The sequence below is a fragment of the Amblyomma mixtum genome, chromosome 4 (genome assembly GCF_055824585.1).
Source record: "Amblyomma mixtum isolate Tamu chromosome 4, ASM5582458v1, whole genome shotgun sequence".
Classification (NCBI taxonomy): domain Eukaryota; kingdom Metazoa; phylum Arthropoda; class Arachnida; order Ixodida; family Ixodidae; genus Amblyomma; species Amblyomma mixtum.
Window position 1 is genome coordinate 80,327,437 of NC_143015.1, and position 17,571 is coordinate 80,345,007.

A 17,571-nucleotide genomic window follows, 5' to 3' on the forward strand; every position below is an offset into this window, starting at 1 on the left:
ATGCAGGCGATATTGACCTGTAGTGATCCATCACTGAGTGCACCCAATTTTTTCGTATATCTTTATCGTGTAGCAACCTCTGAAAAAATTGGCCTCAGCACTTGAAGTGTTTTTCACCTCATGGTTTCCCTTCTACTGCGCGCGGGTTTTAGGAACACTTCGTAATGATGATGGTCAAAAATAAGCCATCGCCCCAAGATTTGCAGCTCGTATGAAGATTTCACTCAAAACTCCTGGCACCACAATAGTTTGAGCCTAGTTATGTTACAGTAGCTTTAGCAATTGACCCATTGCTGTCAGTAAAATATTCGTTGGTGTATTGTTGCCCATAAGTCGCCGGAAACCTGGCGGATGCTGTCTGTTTTTCTAATAAAATGTGAAGAGAACGATGCCTGGTTGCTCACTTATTCTGCGAAAGAACCCCACGCTTTGGTGAAACCAGCATATCATACCAGGTGTATTTTGTAATGAGGTTTTGGCAAGCGTGGACCGCATCCAGATAACAAGGACAGCCTTAATTGCGCCGCCAGAAGCAAGTAGAGAAGGAAGCTCAATAAACGTGCAGGTATTGCTCCCTTTAAGTAGAACAATTTTGCAGCCAGACTACTTTCTCCAGTTTCAAAAAAATCACGTTTGGTATTTATAATAATATTAATCATAAGTATTTATTTCGGTTTATGGAATAGAGAAAAACGAAGACGTATGAAAAAAAAAACACCTGAGGAGGGCCTGCCGTCCTCAAAGACGGCATTCGACAGCAAGCACCAGCATTTCTACAATGCTCCGCAGAAGCGCTCAGCGGACGATAAAAAACAGGGAAGCATAGCAAGGGAAGGTATGTAAAGCAAGATAAGTGTGAACTTCAACATAGAGCACAAAATGAACTTCAACTTAAAATTCATTTTGTGTGCTATTTTTAAGCACTAAATCTAGAACTCACCAGGACATGTTTTATAAACTTTGGTACTTGATAGGAGCAGCGTTTTGATGCCTTGTGGTGCCAGAATTAAGAGCAAAGGGTGAAATTCGATATTTTTCCTAAAAGACACATTTATTCAAGTAGATAATTTGCGTACCTAGTTTCTTTGTGTAGTTTTTATGAATTGTTAATAATTTATATCTGAAAAAGATGTTGGATGTGCACTTCCTAAAAGGGCTCTCTTATGTTTAGTGCAATTTTTTTTCGTTTGTTGTGGTGGCTTGCCCTGTACAAGCAATCGATAAAACATTAAGGAGTGAAAAAGTGATTTATATTTATGTAATTTTACCTTGCCTAGCAACATATTTCTGAATTTGGTTAGTAAGCCTAGAGATAGGGCGATCTTTGGACGATCGTATGTGGTGGTAGTCGTCCAAATAACATAATAAAAGTTCGTACTCAAGAATTTTATAAATATTCTTGAGCGAGCAGATCATCATCCAGTATTACGAAAAATATCTCTACTTAAAACCTTTTTTGCCTGGATATAATGTGCTTAGTTTTAGACACATGGTATTAGTTATTTGATTTCAGCCACAGCTAAATTCTTGTTGACAAACATTTGCCGTTTCCTCTACTACCTGACAGTTCTGCCCGGTAAAGGATATATTAGTATGGTATGTGTGTGTTATAATATTCTTGGTATGACCTAAATAACTATGCCATTTATGTAAAGCGGCTAAAGACCTGTCTCAAAAAAAGGGCCCTTAGATTGCACCAGTGGTGTGCAGACCCGCGTGGGAACTCGTATTATTAACTCTCCTAATCTGGAGCCTGTTACATAGGGAGTTGGCCAGTGGACAGTTTTAGTGGACCGGGTTTAATATCGTCAGCTCCAGAGGCGCAATGGTTCTTTAAACCCAAAATGACGTCCAGTATTTCATATTCGTCAGTTGGGGACAAAAATACAGTATTTTCACAATGTACTTTGACGAATTCCTCGCATGGTATCGCATCGCAGTCATTTGCGGAAGCACCCACGTTAATAAAATGTTCGTTGAACAGGTTTGCAACCTGTTCGTCACTCATAGATTCGCTGGGATAAGAAACCCGCTTTGGGGAGTTCGATTTACACGTGATGTCTATGACCGCTTGCCATACCAGACGGGGATTTCCTGCAATATTTGAAAACTTGTTCACATAGTATGATCTCTTTGCTTTTTTAATATCAGCATTCAATTTATTTCTCGCTTTCTTAAATACGCGGAGATCGCCTTCACTTCGTGTGTCTAAAAACTTTTGAAAAAGGATTTTGCGGTTTTTTATTCTGTTATACAGGTCGTGCGAGATCCAGGGCTTTCTTGCTCTCTTGTGTCTCTTAAGAGTTTTAAAAGCGAAGGATTCATTGTACGCAGAAATAAAAAACATCAAGAATGCCTTATAAGCGTTATTAGAATCCTTTTCCTTTGTAACGCTATCGCAGTCCTGTTGCATAATGAGTTCTTTAAACTTTAACATGTTTCTTTCCGAGTAATCTCTAATCAATATTTCTTTCTCCAGAAAAGAGCGTTTTTGCTTCGAAGGTATCAGACAGTAAATGGGTAAATGATCAGTAAGATCGCATATAATTGTACCTGATTTAACTTCATCGGGGCAGAAGCTTGTAATGCACAGGTCAAGTATTGTTTCAGAATTTGAAGTGACACGAGTAGGATCACTAATCACATTTGAAAAACCATACGACTCAAAGAGCTCTTGGAAATGCAAAAAAGTAATATTATTTGGAGAAGCATTTATATTGAAATCCCCAACAAAGACACATTCGAGGTTGAGCTCGAGGCTGCGCTCAAATATTTCTTCTGCAAAATGCATGAAATGCTTTAAACACCCAGATGGCGGTCGGTACACAAGAGCAAGTAGTATGTTATAACAGTGAATAATGACGCACTCAAAATTTTCATTCACAATGTTATAGTTTGTTAGAATTTGATACGGTAGTTGGCAACGCACATACAGAGCAACACCTCCTCCGCGCTTTGATGAACGGCAGGCTGACACACAATCAAATCCCGGCAAAAGAAAACAGTCGTCAGATGTGAACCACGTCTCACTAAAGCAAATAAAGTCAAACTCGTGGTTTAAATCTGATAAAAGCAAAGCAACCTCATCAAATTTATTTCGCAAACTTTGGGCGTTTAAATGAAATAAAGAAAAGCCGTAGCAGAAATAGTTAATAGTCCCCTTACACATATTCTGAACCTTATTCTTTCCACCGCAGTGTTCCCAGACGCAATGAAGTTAGCTCGTGTGGCTGTTATACACAAGGGCGGTTCCACTAACGATATGAACAATTACAGACCAATATCTGTGCTCCCTATCTTTGCGAAGGTAGCGGAAAATATTATACATAAAAGACTAGTAAGTTTTCTGAGTGTAAATAACATAATATCAAGTGAACAATTCGGCTTTAGAAAAAGTAAGTCATCCGAAATGGCCCTTCTTGAAGTGAAAGAACATATACTCGAAAACATTGAAAGGAAAATATTTACCCTCGGAATATTTCTGGATTTTAGAAAGGCTTTCGACTGTGTCCAACACGACGTGCTTTTAAAGAAGTTGCCATTGTATGGCTTCCGTGGCAACGCATGGTCTTTAATAAAAAGCTACTTAACATCTAGAGCCCAGTTCACATGTATAAATGGCGCAAAATCCGACAGCAGACTTCTAAAACAGGGCGTACCTCAAGGGTCATTACTTGGTCCGACATTATTTTTACTATGCATAAACGACATTGTAAACATAATAAATAACACTAAGTTAATTTTATATGCAGATGACACGAATGTGTTTTTCTCGGGCGCTGACGTTGTGGACGTGTTTCATCAGGCCAACGAATGGTTAACTGGACTGAACTTATGGCTTCATTCGAACAGACTCCAATTAAACACAGGTAAAACTAAATACATACTGTTTAGACCGAGGGGAACCCATCCACCCACGAACTTGCACTTAAAATTTCATAACATTACTATCGAACAATCGACTACAGTTAGATTTTTGGGGGTAATATTCCAAGAGAACCTTTCATGGACGCCTCACGTTGACGCACTGCGTAGGGACCTTGGGCGAGCCGTGGGAATTTTAAACAAGATAAGATACCATGTTCCGTCTGCTGTAAAAAAGCAAATCTACTATGGGCTTTTACATTCACGCTTCTGTTACTGCTTCCTAGTATGGGCTACAACGACTAAGACAAATTTGGATCGTCTTTTCTCTTTGCAAAAGCGAGCAGTGAGAGCAATAGGCAATTTGGATCTTTCGGAGGACACTGCACCTCATTTTAAAGGTAATAAAATAATGCCCATTCACAAACTCCATAAACACAAACTGGCCCTGGAAATTTCGCGTCTTCACCAAACAGATATAACATTTCAAACTAAATATCATGCGCAACCTGGTCCTTATTATCTACGACAAAACTTAATACCAAGGCCCCGTTCGCGTACAACATACGGTGATCAAAAACTAAGTTATTTGATTCCAGATTTCCTCAATGCGCACCCTGAATTAGCTGAGATACTGTTTACTGCCACCAAGGTGCAACGACTGAGGAGAACACTTAGAGATTTTTTCTTAAATGAAAACTAAAGACCATGCTGTGTTGATAACTTCGTTCGCCTTCACTCCGGATCTTTACCTTCACTGTGATGATTGAAGACGTGCGCACATACATCACTGTTTTTCATAACACCATACCACTGATCCAACTTATTGTTTTTATGTACCTGTATTTTTTGTGTTTTTTTCATGCACTTTCATATCATGCAGTATTGTTGTTCCTTTTGCTTTGTAATTATTATGCTTATGCTATGTTGTTTCCGCCGCAGCCAAGGGGGGCGCGGCCCCGTCAGGCATGTCTATTGCCTTTTGTCGCGTCCCCCAAGGCAATTCTGTAACGGAATGTCTTAAATAAAGAAAGAAAAAAAAGAACAACAGCTTGGGCTTCTTGGTTTTCTATCCTGATGTTAACAGCGCAGAACACAGCGCTCGTTGTGTGGGCTTTTCTTCTCGTGTCCGGTCTACGTTTTGCGCTAACACCGGGATCGGCTTGGAAGGTTTTGAAAAGTTCCAGTGCCCTTCCTCTTATTCCGTGGCAACTTAATTTTTTGAGCAAAATTTTATGACTTAGAGTCGAATGCTATATCGCGACCTGAAATATTCCTAATGTTATAAGCTTATTTTGGACGTTCCTAATGATTTTCGCTTATTTTTAATACCAAAGATTCACGATTCATACTTTTGCTCCGCAATTATATAATTTTTCCTGAGGTAATCCTCCAAAAGGCTGTTTATTATATTTCGGCCACGCTTGATTATATAGATTGAAAGGGAACAGCTCTGCAATTGTTCAAGTCGTTTACATCACCCCCTTTATGCACGACGCTAACACGAGCACTGTCGGCGGCGTTGTAGAACAGAATACAGCTGATGGGTGCTAACTAGCAGGCAGCTTAACCAGTATTGAATAGATAACTTTTTAACTATTACGTTAGGCTCCTTAGTTATTGAAATGCTTGTAACCTAGCGTAAGTAACATCCACATCATTTTTTAGTATATCGAAAACCTTGTTACCATAGGCCCTATGGCACTAGAAATGTCGGCTATTTCGACTAATTACGTACAATGCAGAGCTTCCTTTGCCTGCAAGCTTCTCGAAAGTGCATACATTTTGCCGCGGTGCAGCCAGAATTTGTTGGACCACAGTGCCGACGGTAATTCCATTTTCGAAATTCCACAAACTGATATGGATATTACTTAAGGTGGGCTAGATGTCTCAAAATAATTAAGGAGCCTAACGCGAAACGTTAGAATTGTAATTGGTTGGACAGAGTGCAATTTCCTCGTTTGACGTGCTACACCGCAATTTGACGGCCTACACTGTGACAATTTTATTTGGAAAAGAGCCCATTGAACTCAAAAAGCCTCGTTTAAAAATTCTGTAAATTCTTAGGTGAAACACTCTGTATGTAAGCTAGCAGTGTAGCGATCAGACCTGCTAATCATTTGATTGGCCTTTTTGAGAGGTCTACGACAGGGCCACTACTGTTAAAGAGACTAGCATTGAAAGTAATTGCCTCACTATAACTAATAGGGATAGTACACTGGAGTTATTGAATTTGCTGCCCTTATACTTTTCGGGCCCTTGTGATTGTTAGCTGCAGAAGGTGTTTGCCTGAAGCCACAAAATGGCCATTAAGTTTTTTGCTATAATCCGTGCTGCTAAGAGCTTTACATCAGTTTGAAGTGTAGGTAGCATGTTGTGTTTGTTAGGGCCGCGTAAATCATTTTTTAAATGCCGTGTTTCTTCTAAGCTGCAACAGTTTGCGAACATGATTTCTATAACTCCGTGTGCACGCCTTTTTCAGTTTTACTTTTACATTTTTCGTTTCTTAAAAACGTGATATAGTTCATCATTCTAGGGTTTTCAAAGCCCGCGAGGTATCCAAAGTCGTTCTTAGATTTTCCTTTATCGCGCAGTACTAAGTGCTTCCTACACATCTGCCAAACTAACGAAACAGATCGCTTATCGTTTTGAGTCAGTAAAGTAATTATATGCATGTGATTACACATTTCAAGCGCTAAAACATCAAGAAAAAACTTTTGGCTTGCGTCATTCTTGAAACGACTGTCTAACAATATGTTTGGACTATCTGTGGATCTCGAAGCTGATTCAAATATCAAAATAATACTGGAAATCAAAGAACATTTTTCTCAACCACTCGACCATTCACGTTTACATTTTCTGAGAGACTTTACTGCGCTCGTAGTATCCGGTAAATCATAAACCATTACGGGACTTAAACCCCATAAATCATAAACCTTTGCGACAAAATTGCTTCTACTGACCGAAGTTAACTGTATTTGTTTGATAACTTTTGATTAACCAAAAAAATGGAGCTTTGCATTGATTGAATAGCATAGCCACCAGTTAATAAACTTTTTTTCAAACAGTGCAATTACGCAATTACCATAATCTTAGTCAAAAGAGGTCCACATTTTGGGCCAAAACATGAGCGAGTCTCATTGCTGAAGGCTGAGTAGTTACTTAAAAATGGTGTTTATCTTGTTCTAGCTAACAAATTTCTTTTTAAACACCGCCATTTGCTTTGAAGTTTTTTACTTAAACATCACAAGCTGATTGTTAAAAATCATTGTGGGTGGCATTTGCAACTTGTGCTTTACTTCTTAAATATTGCAAAATTATCAAAACATATATAGGGCTATGTTGGCCCAGCGTCCAAATTAAAGAATGGACGGGCTGCGGTTACAACATAATTATATCATCACTGTTTTTATTTTAAATTCATAATTTCAAAATCAGTAAAGTTCATGTCCTATGTGACGTTGCGGAGAAATAAAACAAAAACTGAAGCTAAAGATTTTAACAGGGGAGTATTTGTTTACTGACATAGAAGCACAGCCCTGTTTCTTAAATGCAAAGCTATTCAATTGATTAAAAAGAAAGCTTCGCAGCTGGTATTCTTTCATATCGAGGTCTGATGCGGAACAGAAAAAGTACGACGGGAAGGCGCACTATCCCTGTATTCATTCGCTGTTGAAATTATTGCTTTAAAATATATTATATAGGCTCATTTAAAGCATAAAAAATGGCAGCTCTCTGCGCAATCGTTTTTGTGGCGATAGCTAAAGATGGGAGTGGTCGGGTTTGGTCAATGAGGAATGGTTTTGAGAAGAGCAACAGAAACATGATTGTTATAAATTGGTACGCTCTTACCAAAACACCAAGCTTCCACAACCCCGCTTCTGAGTAGATGGAATCGATTGCCAAAAAATGCAGATGCGCGAAGCCGTAGTAATGCGCACAACAATTACGGAGGACTATAGATATAGATCATAATTTGCAAGCCATTTCTCCACGAGAGCTTCCGCCATTACCCGAATACTTCAACTGAGGCCGTGACCTGGCCGCTAATTAACACCATTCGCAACGAAGCAAAGGGGTACCCTACCCGCTTTCTTCACCTAAGGAAGTTCTCTCTCCTCGCAACAATGCGCAGTGTTTTTTGTGGGCGCTTGAAATAAGCTACAAATAGCGGCGCCTAGTTGGATTGACTGGGGAACGCCATCTCAGTGATGCAGACCACGTGAATGCCTTTTCTTTTGCAGATCCGTTCCCTACCTGACACAATTTGTATTCACGATATACACAATTAAACTAATTTATAATTACTCATTGGCATCGAACCCAGCGCAACCATACGGCTACAAAGGGAAGTTATAGAGATTTCTCAGAAACTTCGTAGTTAACGAAGAATCTGTCCTGGTCCGAAGTTCGAACTCGGGACCACCGCTTCACCGGAGCAGTCGCTCTACCAACTGAGCTAACCGGGACGGCGACCTTATGGTAGGGCTTGAATTAATTGATCAATAACTCGTACTGGCAACTGTGTTGGTCAAATGTTTAGGCGAAACACCCAAGGTGGAGTGGATTTGTAATAAGGGAGTAGGTGCTCATTGACATCCACCCGAGCGCAGCCGTAGGGCTGCAAAGGAAAGCTATACAGGTTTCTCAGAAACTTCGTGCTTAACGAAAACCCCGGACCAAGACGAATTTTCCTATAGCTACGAAGTTTCCGAGAAATCTGCATAGCTTTCCTTTGCAACCCTACGGCTGCGCTCGTGTGGATGTCAATGAGCAGCTACTTCCTTATTACAAATCCTATTCCACCTTGGGGGTTTCGTGAAAACATTTGACCAACGCAATTTATGTGCGAATATTACACACCTCCTTCTGATACTAGAGCAGAACTTCGCTTTAACAAGGGGTTTCTAAAGGAAATAAGGTTATAAAAATGTAAAATGCTACACAACTTCTTTAAAACTCGCTCCCTAAGCTCTGAGGCCCATGATGTCACTGGAAAACACAGTCGCGCGTTCGTAAAGCTTAAATATTCGTTTGGTGCATGCATGAAGGACAACTCGGTGGGGTGTAGGTGCGCGTGTTGAAGGTTCTCGAGGCGCACATAGGCGGAACACGCAAAGTAGGCCATGTTTCTCCGCTATACATGTCAGGTAATCCCAGTGGCATGCTGCAGCTGCAACGTCGCTAACTGCTACGACGAAGAAATCGCGGGGTATTTCCAGCCTACTTATAACGAGGTTGAACTGTAGCTGCTATAACGTAATGCAGTTGTACCTTTGGTACACAGAGCTTTCACTAATGCTACTCGTAGAACACGTTCACGTCTGAGCTACTTACACGTAAGCACGCAGTTCCATCGACGATTGAGTATGTCCGCCCTTCGCACACTCCCGTACAGGTAGCTGTGTACTGTTGAGGAGAGAACACATGATTAATGCCGATGTAGCTGCTTATGCTGTAGTAACAATGGAAATGGCAATTTCCCATTTTTGAAAGAGGAAATAAGACCTCCGCTCACCAATTTGTCCTTGCGTTGCAGAATTTTGTGCTTACAGCCATTCTTGTCGATCAGTGTGCCTGCAATAAATTTTTTTTACATCAGCCACAGTTCTCACAAAGCTCGCTAAAAAAAGGTGTTTCGGTTGCTTGTACTCCTATTTCCGTGATGCCATGTAGTCTCGAGACGACGCAAATGTTTGAAACGACGACGACCTGTCACTTTCTGAAAGGAGCTACTAGCTGATGGTAAAACGGGATATTATCTGTACACATCATAATATTATACGCGTTCCATGACTATTATCTGTACACATCATAATATTATACGCGTTCCATGACTCACATGAAATTTTCTGTAAATATTTAGTTGATGACAAAAAATTTCTTAAATTCGGCGTTAATAATTCTCTCCAGGCTATTTTCTTTGCAACCGTTAGTGCACTGTGGTAAGCGCTATCACTCCATCGTGCACTGGCGGTTTTTTTCCTGGATTTAATGCAAAACGGCTAAGATAGCGCAGAAATCTCTCAAGGTTCCCGCTATAAGGAAAGCGACGTTCAGGTGTTGCGTCTTGGGGCATTCAAAATATGAAGCTAAAATTGGCTCAAATCTTGTTTAATTGGATGCTACTGGTTTCTGAACGAGTCATCGGGGCCAGATTCATTTCTCTGACCAACATGCGCAGAAGTCGCTAATGACTCCGCTTTTTAAAATAGCCTTTGTGAACAGGAAAGGCCTTACGCACTGTTATTGGATGCGGCATGCAATTTTTTTCCACTTGAGCCAAATAGTTGAATTTTTCTAATTATGATTAAACGGAGCGTTTGGTCTGAGATATTCATTTGCAGGTTAAGAGCGCCAAACACAAAACCAAATATTTGCCTGCGCGCAACCTGGACACATGAAGTTGCACTAGCTAGCATTTTTTCCGCATAAGAACGAAGATCACTAACGTTAGGCCACTTACAAGTAGAACGCCGGAGAAATGTTCTGCTGGTTTTAACTCGTAGCAGTGCCAACCCCGCGCATTTAATTTTCTTCCATCCCATTGAAAGATGAATCAAACTTATCTGCAGCACATTGGATACTACAACAATGCGTCAGTTCAATGCTTCCGGACTACCTGGCATTTACGTCGGGGCATAGTGTAGACCTGTAATTTGGAGCCTCTTAGCGGCTAGCTATTCACTACACCACGATTTTTGAGTACGCAGCTATTAGGACCAAAAAAGAAATTTCATTAACATGATTAACGTAAGAGTGGTGTAACTCGCATGATAATTCTAAAATGAAACAGTGTGTGCGGATCAACGATGAAACAGGCGCCGTTGAAAAGAGTCAGTGCAATAACAGCGTTCTCACAGACTTGTTTCTTGCCGACTTCCGCTCAATTAGATCAGTTTCATTTAAACTGTCAGAATGAAAAACGGAAGCTCATGATTCTTAACAATAAATAGTTCTTGACTTGACTGCTCCAGGAAGCACTAAGGACACGGCATAAGAGCGCCATTCGCTCGGCCACCATACCAACATTGCTACCCAGATGAAGCAAGTTATGGCTGTCATCGCAATTTGCCATTTTTTTTTTCTGGCAATGATCAGTCAACCACCCACATAAGCTTGCTTCACTGCAAATTATGTCCTGTGTGAAGTGTTCACCAGTGATATTCCCTATCTTCTATTCCCATATTTCCAGAATGAGAGATCGATATACCAGGAGATCGTGAAATTAAACTTAGACCTGTTAGCGAATTTCATATTTATGTACTACCATGTAATTAGCAGTGCGCTTAAGTTCTCCTGATAACTGATTCGTCACCCCCTTTCGCTGCACCACAATTATTCAGCGCTTGCCACTTACTCCATTCGCCTCATTCAGTGTTATTAGGCAACCTACCATATTGATTCTTTTTTGGGCGAGGACCTGAAAACAACGATGAAAATTTAGTTACGGAAGAAAACAATAGACATCAGCGTATAAAACAGACTGCCAAAGCCATTCACTCGAAATGTCAAGATTTTTCAACTCTATGTGCATTGTTACACTTGGGGTGTCAGATATCATACGCTTTCTAAAATGACGAAATAAACGCCTCATATTTTTTATTGCTTTATTTAATTATGCTGCCTCATCTAAAACATAATTTATAATAGTAGTACCGACATTATTTGTAATTCAAGCGAAGTACAGAAGATACACATGGCAAAGAGAGATATACTGGCACTGAATTAAGTGAAATGCACCATCAAACATTGTGGAGATCAAACTACAGCCTTTGATCGAAAGTGCTCGTGAGTCGTCACATTGTTTATTTCGGTACTTGCGGAAATAAATGTTTTCTTTGGACTCACAGCTCTAATGAAGACGTCTTATTTTGAAAATCATATTCAGTAGAGGTCTACTTCCGTTTAGTTTGCTTCGTTGACGAAGATAGTCGTAAGTTACATGAAAAAAAAAGTAATTACTTTGCCTGTGCTAACAGTTCTATAGTGAGTATCTAGCGACCAGGAAAATTTTCGAGAAATATTTAGACCTTGATGGTGGAGCTTTCCCAAGTATAGGTTGCTAGACCGTAGCCGCCGGAGAAAAAAAAATAAATTCACTCAATGCTCCCACATAAAACATAAATCTGTTGATTTTTCACTGTAATCTGTACAGCGTTACCTGCATATGCCACAAAGACATCATTGTTTGCACTATATCAATCGAGAGGAGCCCATACAGACTACACTAGATGTTAACCACTGATTTTTATAATAACTCACGCTAAACGTTAGCACAGCTAGCGCAAGAAACGGGTCGACATAGAGAGGACACACGAGGACACACCACGAGCGTAGTGTGTCCTCTCTATGTCGACCCGTTTCTTGCGGTAGCTGTTTTCATGTATAACCAACAGGCCAAAATTCATGCTTTAACGCACACACGCTAAGTCCCCCACACATAAAAAAAAACATCTAGTAGTGTGTGCCCTTAAGCACATCAGAGCTAAAAAAACCATGAAATGAAACCGGTATTTTTAACTTACGTCTGCGCTGCTTTCGTGTGGTCCCTTGAAATAAAAGAAAGACATACAAAACGTGAAATAGTAAACTGGATTGCGAAGCAGGCATTTTAACTGGCACGCGTCATTGTATCATCACATCCTGCGAGGGAGCAAAAAATTGAGAAGACAAGAAAGCGCCAACTCTGCACACTCAACTCGCTCGAGTTGAGCGTAGCGACATCATTCCTACGCTTCTTCACCACATAATGCACACAACAATCGTATTCGCTGCTGAAATATAGCTCCACTGATAGCAGGGCGCTGTTAAGTACATTGAACAATAACACGGTTTTCCGGGCCGCTAGGCGTCAATTCACAGCTTAAACTCGGCGTTACCCTGAAGGCATAGTGAAAAAAATGCATTTTGATTTAATTTACGCCGCGAAAATCGCTACGTTGAAGGTGCGTGGTCTGCTCGAACGAACAGCCTCGGCAGAATTTTTTTGCTTTTTTGTTTTGTGCAGATTGCGTATCTATTCTTTAAATGAAATGGAAGCAGCTCGTCGAATACTAGTGCGAAACTCTTAAAAACTGCGCTGATCGTTCTGCATACATCAGCAAAAAAAATTACCGACGATTACGTTACTTCCTAATGCGAAATTTGAGCGCAGCAATTAAGCTGTTTCACCTTTTCGATAGATTGAGGCAAAGAAATCGAGCAACACATGTATGCGCTATCACAGAATTTTTTTTTTATTTTTCACACGTATTCCTTTAACAAAGACTCCACTAACAGTTCTTGACAGTCATGAAGGAAGCTTTGTGGTCGGAGAAATAGACTGATATATGTTCGACTTGGTACACCAATGCTTGATTCTCAAAGACGAGATCTATACAAGTGCCTCGCGAGGTTGTCACAGCCGTGGGACGCGTTACGAGCGAGAGGAACGGGATGTTCTCCCGCATAAGTGTTAGGAAATTGCTGTTTGTCTTTATGTCAACATTAAAGTCCCCCACTACTAACATCGGTGTGGATCGATGGACGGTTAATGCGACTTGCAGGAAGTGCACGACGTCTTTCGTGAGTGCGGTAGGGGCGAAGTAGGCAGCTACTACCAGCAAGCCGTTGGGCAACTTTGCGGCGCACAGTTCGCCAACTTCATGTGACGTGCCAAACATTTCGACTGGTATTGCAGAGAGACCTGTGCGCAAGTAGATAGCGACTCCCGCCGCTCTGTTGTGGTCTCTGCGAGCACCACAGCAGTATAGGAAATCTATGATTTCGAGAGGCTCTTCGGGATCCATCCAGGTTTCAGCAAAGCAAAGTACAGAGGAATGGCGCAGAATGTGATCGTGGTGTACGTCCTTGGCATGTGCGGCAAGGGAGCGTACGTTAAGAATGTGGTTGTGAATGATGAATCAAGTGCTGCCAGCGAATGACGCGTCCATTGGCTGTCTGCGTGTGTTACTGATGTGTGGTTAACATGTTAAGCTTCGCCTGTAAGAGTGGAACGCGACAGCGTCTCGCAACGCTGCCAGGGAGTCCACAGAACGCCATCGCCAATTCGGCTGTACGCCTTGCTGGACGGTAAATTTATTTTTTGAGGAAAGGAAATGTATCTCTCTCGCATATCTGGGTGGACACCTGCACCTCGCCGTAAGGGAAAGGGGGAAGATGGGAGTGAACGAAGACGCCGTATTAGCTAGACGCGCCTTTGTTCATTCCAAACCATTCAGCTGGCATTACGGAGTGGCTAGCGTGCTCGTATCGCACTCCGGAGACCCTGGTTCGATTCCCCAACTCGACCAATTTCGTTCTCGGTTTTATTGATTTATGCGGTCTAACTAGAAAGATTAATTAGGCTATTTCATATTTATATTCTTGTATTTCTATCCATCGTGTTGTGTCATTAACCTGTCAATTGTTGGAACTGTCTAGGATGTTCGACACAACGTATATGAAACGAGCAACGTCTTACTGAGTGGGGAAGTGCGTTGTGGTGGAGGGAACGCGGCTTCGTACTTATCTGTTTTTTTTTCAGCAGCGTTTCCTTCCGCGGACGCTGTTGTCGCTGCGGCGCGCGTCTTTTCTTTTCTTCTGACCTCTTCATTCTCCTCTATATTAATTAGGCTAATTGATTAATTAAGCAATTAACTAAACTCAGTCCAACTTAGTTGCAGCATCACTATACGATCCCTTTGATTGGTTGCATGGTTACTAGCCAAGTACAATTGGCCCCATTTGAAATTCGCGCACTGTGACGTCACGAGCATTTCGACCAATTGAAAAGCGTGACATTGGGGGCGGAGCTGGTTACGAGGCCGACGCCGACGACGACGCGAAACCCAGGAACGGACGCCAAAGAGCTGCGCTCTAAAATAATGCTGTGTGATGTAAGCCCTGTAACAAAGCTAAATAACCAATCCCTGAAGACCACAACTTGCTGCTATATATAGGCGTGCAAAGATTCAGACAATTACGAAGAAGCAGGAAACACATTCAAATGGCCAATCCTAGCGCGGGAATCACAGTTGAACAGTTCATGCGCGGCAACGCAAAAAATAAAATATCATTAACGAGAGAAAGAGTCAACCTCTGAAGAACACAAGCGCAGAGCTAGGGGCAAAAATATTTAGCTCACGCTTCCTATTTTGTTCCTACAAACAGTTTCTACCTCCCTGATTCCACATCATTTAATGAAACAAGAGGCTCTAGAAGGACGGCAGAGTGGGCTAATTGGTGTTCCATGGTGACAAGAAAATTGAAACAGCGCTACGCAACAGGACCAGAAAGAGGAGGAGACAGTTGAGGAGGCGTAAGTTCACCGCAGTGTTTGTCTCCTCCCCTTTCTGGTCCAGTTGTCCAGCGCTGTTTCAATTTTCTTATCACAAAAGACTGCTCTTGACACATTAACGTCATTTATTTCTTGCGAATAACACCAAGAAGCTGTGCCATTTCATTGGTTGATATGCAGCAAAAGGGTGGAGCTTATCTAAATATGAAAAAAAAAAATTCAAGGAAATGCAGATGAATCAAGAATGCCGCAGACAATTAAGAGCGGTTCCATCGGAAGCCTTACCTGTAGATGTGCTCTCTACTGTAGTGGAAACACTTGTAGTTGTGGTACTCGCACTCGTAGGGGTTGCTTCAGTGCTGGTACCTGCCGGAAAAAGTAGCTGTTTAGCCTGCAGTACTGAGATGGATCAGGAATTGATGCTCTGTTAAGAACAACCAACTTTTACCCCGACTAGGTCAAGTGGTTCCTAACAACGCGAGCACAATAAGCTGCGTGTGAGAAATCATGATTTCAGGAGAATTACTGAGCGGCAAATTCATGGTACCGGAAAGCTGCCAACTAGTCTCCCAGTTTTGTCCCTCTGAGCGGCAAGCCTGAGTGTATTTCATATAGCGCCTTTGGACATCATGATCGTGTGTTCCCTTTTGTTTCCATTGGTTATTAATGCACTGTATTATATTTTTTTCGCCCCCCTTACACAATGCCCAATGGGCCTGTAAGGTATTTCATGTAAATAAATATTGTGGCCGTGGGATGAAACGAAGAGATCCTGCAATGGGCGTTGGTAATTTCACCGCAACCAAGACTGCTGCTGGTTGGTCTATCGTTCAGTGTATGAAGGTGTCGAGGACTCTATGACATTGCGGCCGTGGGGTACTTCAGTTTGACCGAGACAACGACTTTTGCTTCCAAAGTAACGCATTTTCAGGGAAAAATCAAAATGGTCTGTAAAAGAATTAAACGTGACTCTTCTCGATTTGGGAGGCTGGAAATTCTCTCCTCCCAAAGTTGAATTCGGAGCGTTTCAATGCTGCTGAGTTACATTGAACCTTTGCAAGCCAGAAATGAAATATTTCGAATCTTAAGACTAGAGAGCCTTCGTACAGCATTAGGGAATGAACAGCTTTGGAACGGCAAGCTTGTAGCTGAACAAAGCTTGATCTAGCACTAATATAGTAACTGTGAGCCAGCTCCCTGAAACATATATGTAAAGTTTGGCCATAAAAATTAGCAAATAGTAGAAGTGTGGGCACAGCAAAAATAAATTCACGAGAGGCAGACTCAATCTTTAAAGAACGTGTGTGCAAGTTACAACTAACTTTAAACTTGGGGGAAGAACCCACCTAGGCACAAATGATTTCGCGACACAAAAAGAGACGAGGAGACAACGGACAGGAGCCTGTCCGTTGTCTCCTCGTCTCTTTTTTGTGTCGTGAAATCATTTGCGCCTAGGTGGGTTTTTTCCCAAGTTTCAAGATGAATAACCAACTAGCCCGTCAACATGCCTTACTAAGTTACAACTAAGCTGACTGATTTCCCTCTTTCTATTGTTTGGTGTACTAGTCCTCAGTTCCATGATTCAAACTCTTTAGATCGAAAATAGAATCGTCTGGAGATATGAACATCCGCAAGCCTTTTTTCTGTTCAACACACGCTGTACCTTTTCCGGTATTGATATGGTGAGAGAGGCTGGTTGGTCATAAGAAGGAATCCAACAGCCACCGGAACCAAGGAGCAAAGGAGATTGTTTCTTTTTTTTTAAATTTGTGATCGTTATCCTTCGGAGATTTGTAGTTTAATTATTCTTTTACTTAAAGAGATCTGATAACAAAGCCAAGTAGTCTTCTCTGTCTGCTCAATGGCTAACGAGGGCCTACGTTCTGGCAGTGCAGTTGAAATAGGCGGCATTAGAGATTTCTCTCACCGTTCGATAACGTTACAAGCTAGCTCGTGATAACACAGGACGTACTACGTCCGCCTCTATCGACGAGGATGCCGCTTATGAACACTCTGAAAGTTTGGTTACACGCAGCATAAATACCCCATGGGAATAGAATATTAGACAGCCATCACCGTAGCTCACTTGGTAGAGCACAGGAAGCGCAACGCGGAACTCATGCGTTCGGATGCTAACGGTGGCATGCGGTTGAAATTTTCTTCTTTCTTGTGAGTTGTTTTAAACAGTAAATAAGTGCACCATTATCTCCTAATGTTCAACACAAAAATAAAAAGAAACGTTCCCTAAGCTCCTTGGTTTCGGTTGCTGTTCGCTTACGGCATATACGTCATTAAAGCCCTCATTTCCCTTCCTTTGTCTGCGTGATAAGGTGGAGGCTATCTAAAATCATAGGGTAGTATAAAATAAAAGGCGGACAATTCCAAAATGCCTGAGAAGAATTACCATGACATCTTTGTACTGCCTA

At 41.5% G+C, this 17,571-nt stretch overlaps 1 protein-coding gene across 7 annotated transcripts in view; it reads right to left on the reverse strand.

Annotated features, from left to right (window-relative positions):
* Positions 1–17,571, reverse strand: part of LOC149347162 (uncharacterized) — a 58,752-nt gene that overhangs the window by 1,480 nt on the left and 39,701 nt on the right. For all 7 annotated transcript variants that reach the window (XM_089585513.1, XM_089585509.1, XM_089585511.1 and 4 more), the window contains 5 exons: positions 15,431–15,511; positions 12,393–12,416; positions 11,261–11,287; positions 9,383–9,441; positions 9,202–9,273 (listed from right to left, as the gene is read on the reverse strand). In XM_089585513.1, the coding sequence (XP_089441639.1) occupies positions 9,202–9,273; positions 9,383–9,441; positions 11,261–11,287; positions 12,393–12,416; positions 15,431–15,511 (263 nt within the window). The remainder of the gene's footprint in view (positions 1–9,201; positions 9,274–9,382; positions 9,442–11,260; positions 11,288–12,392; positions 12,417–15,430; positions 15,512–17,571) is intronic.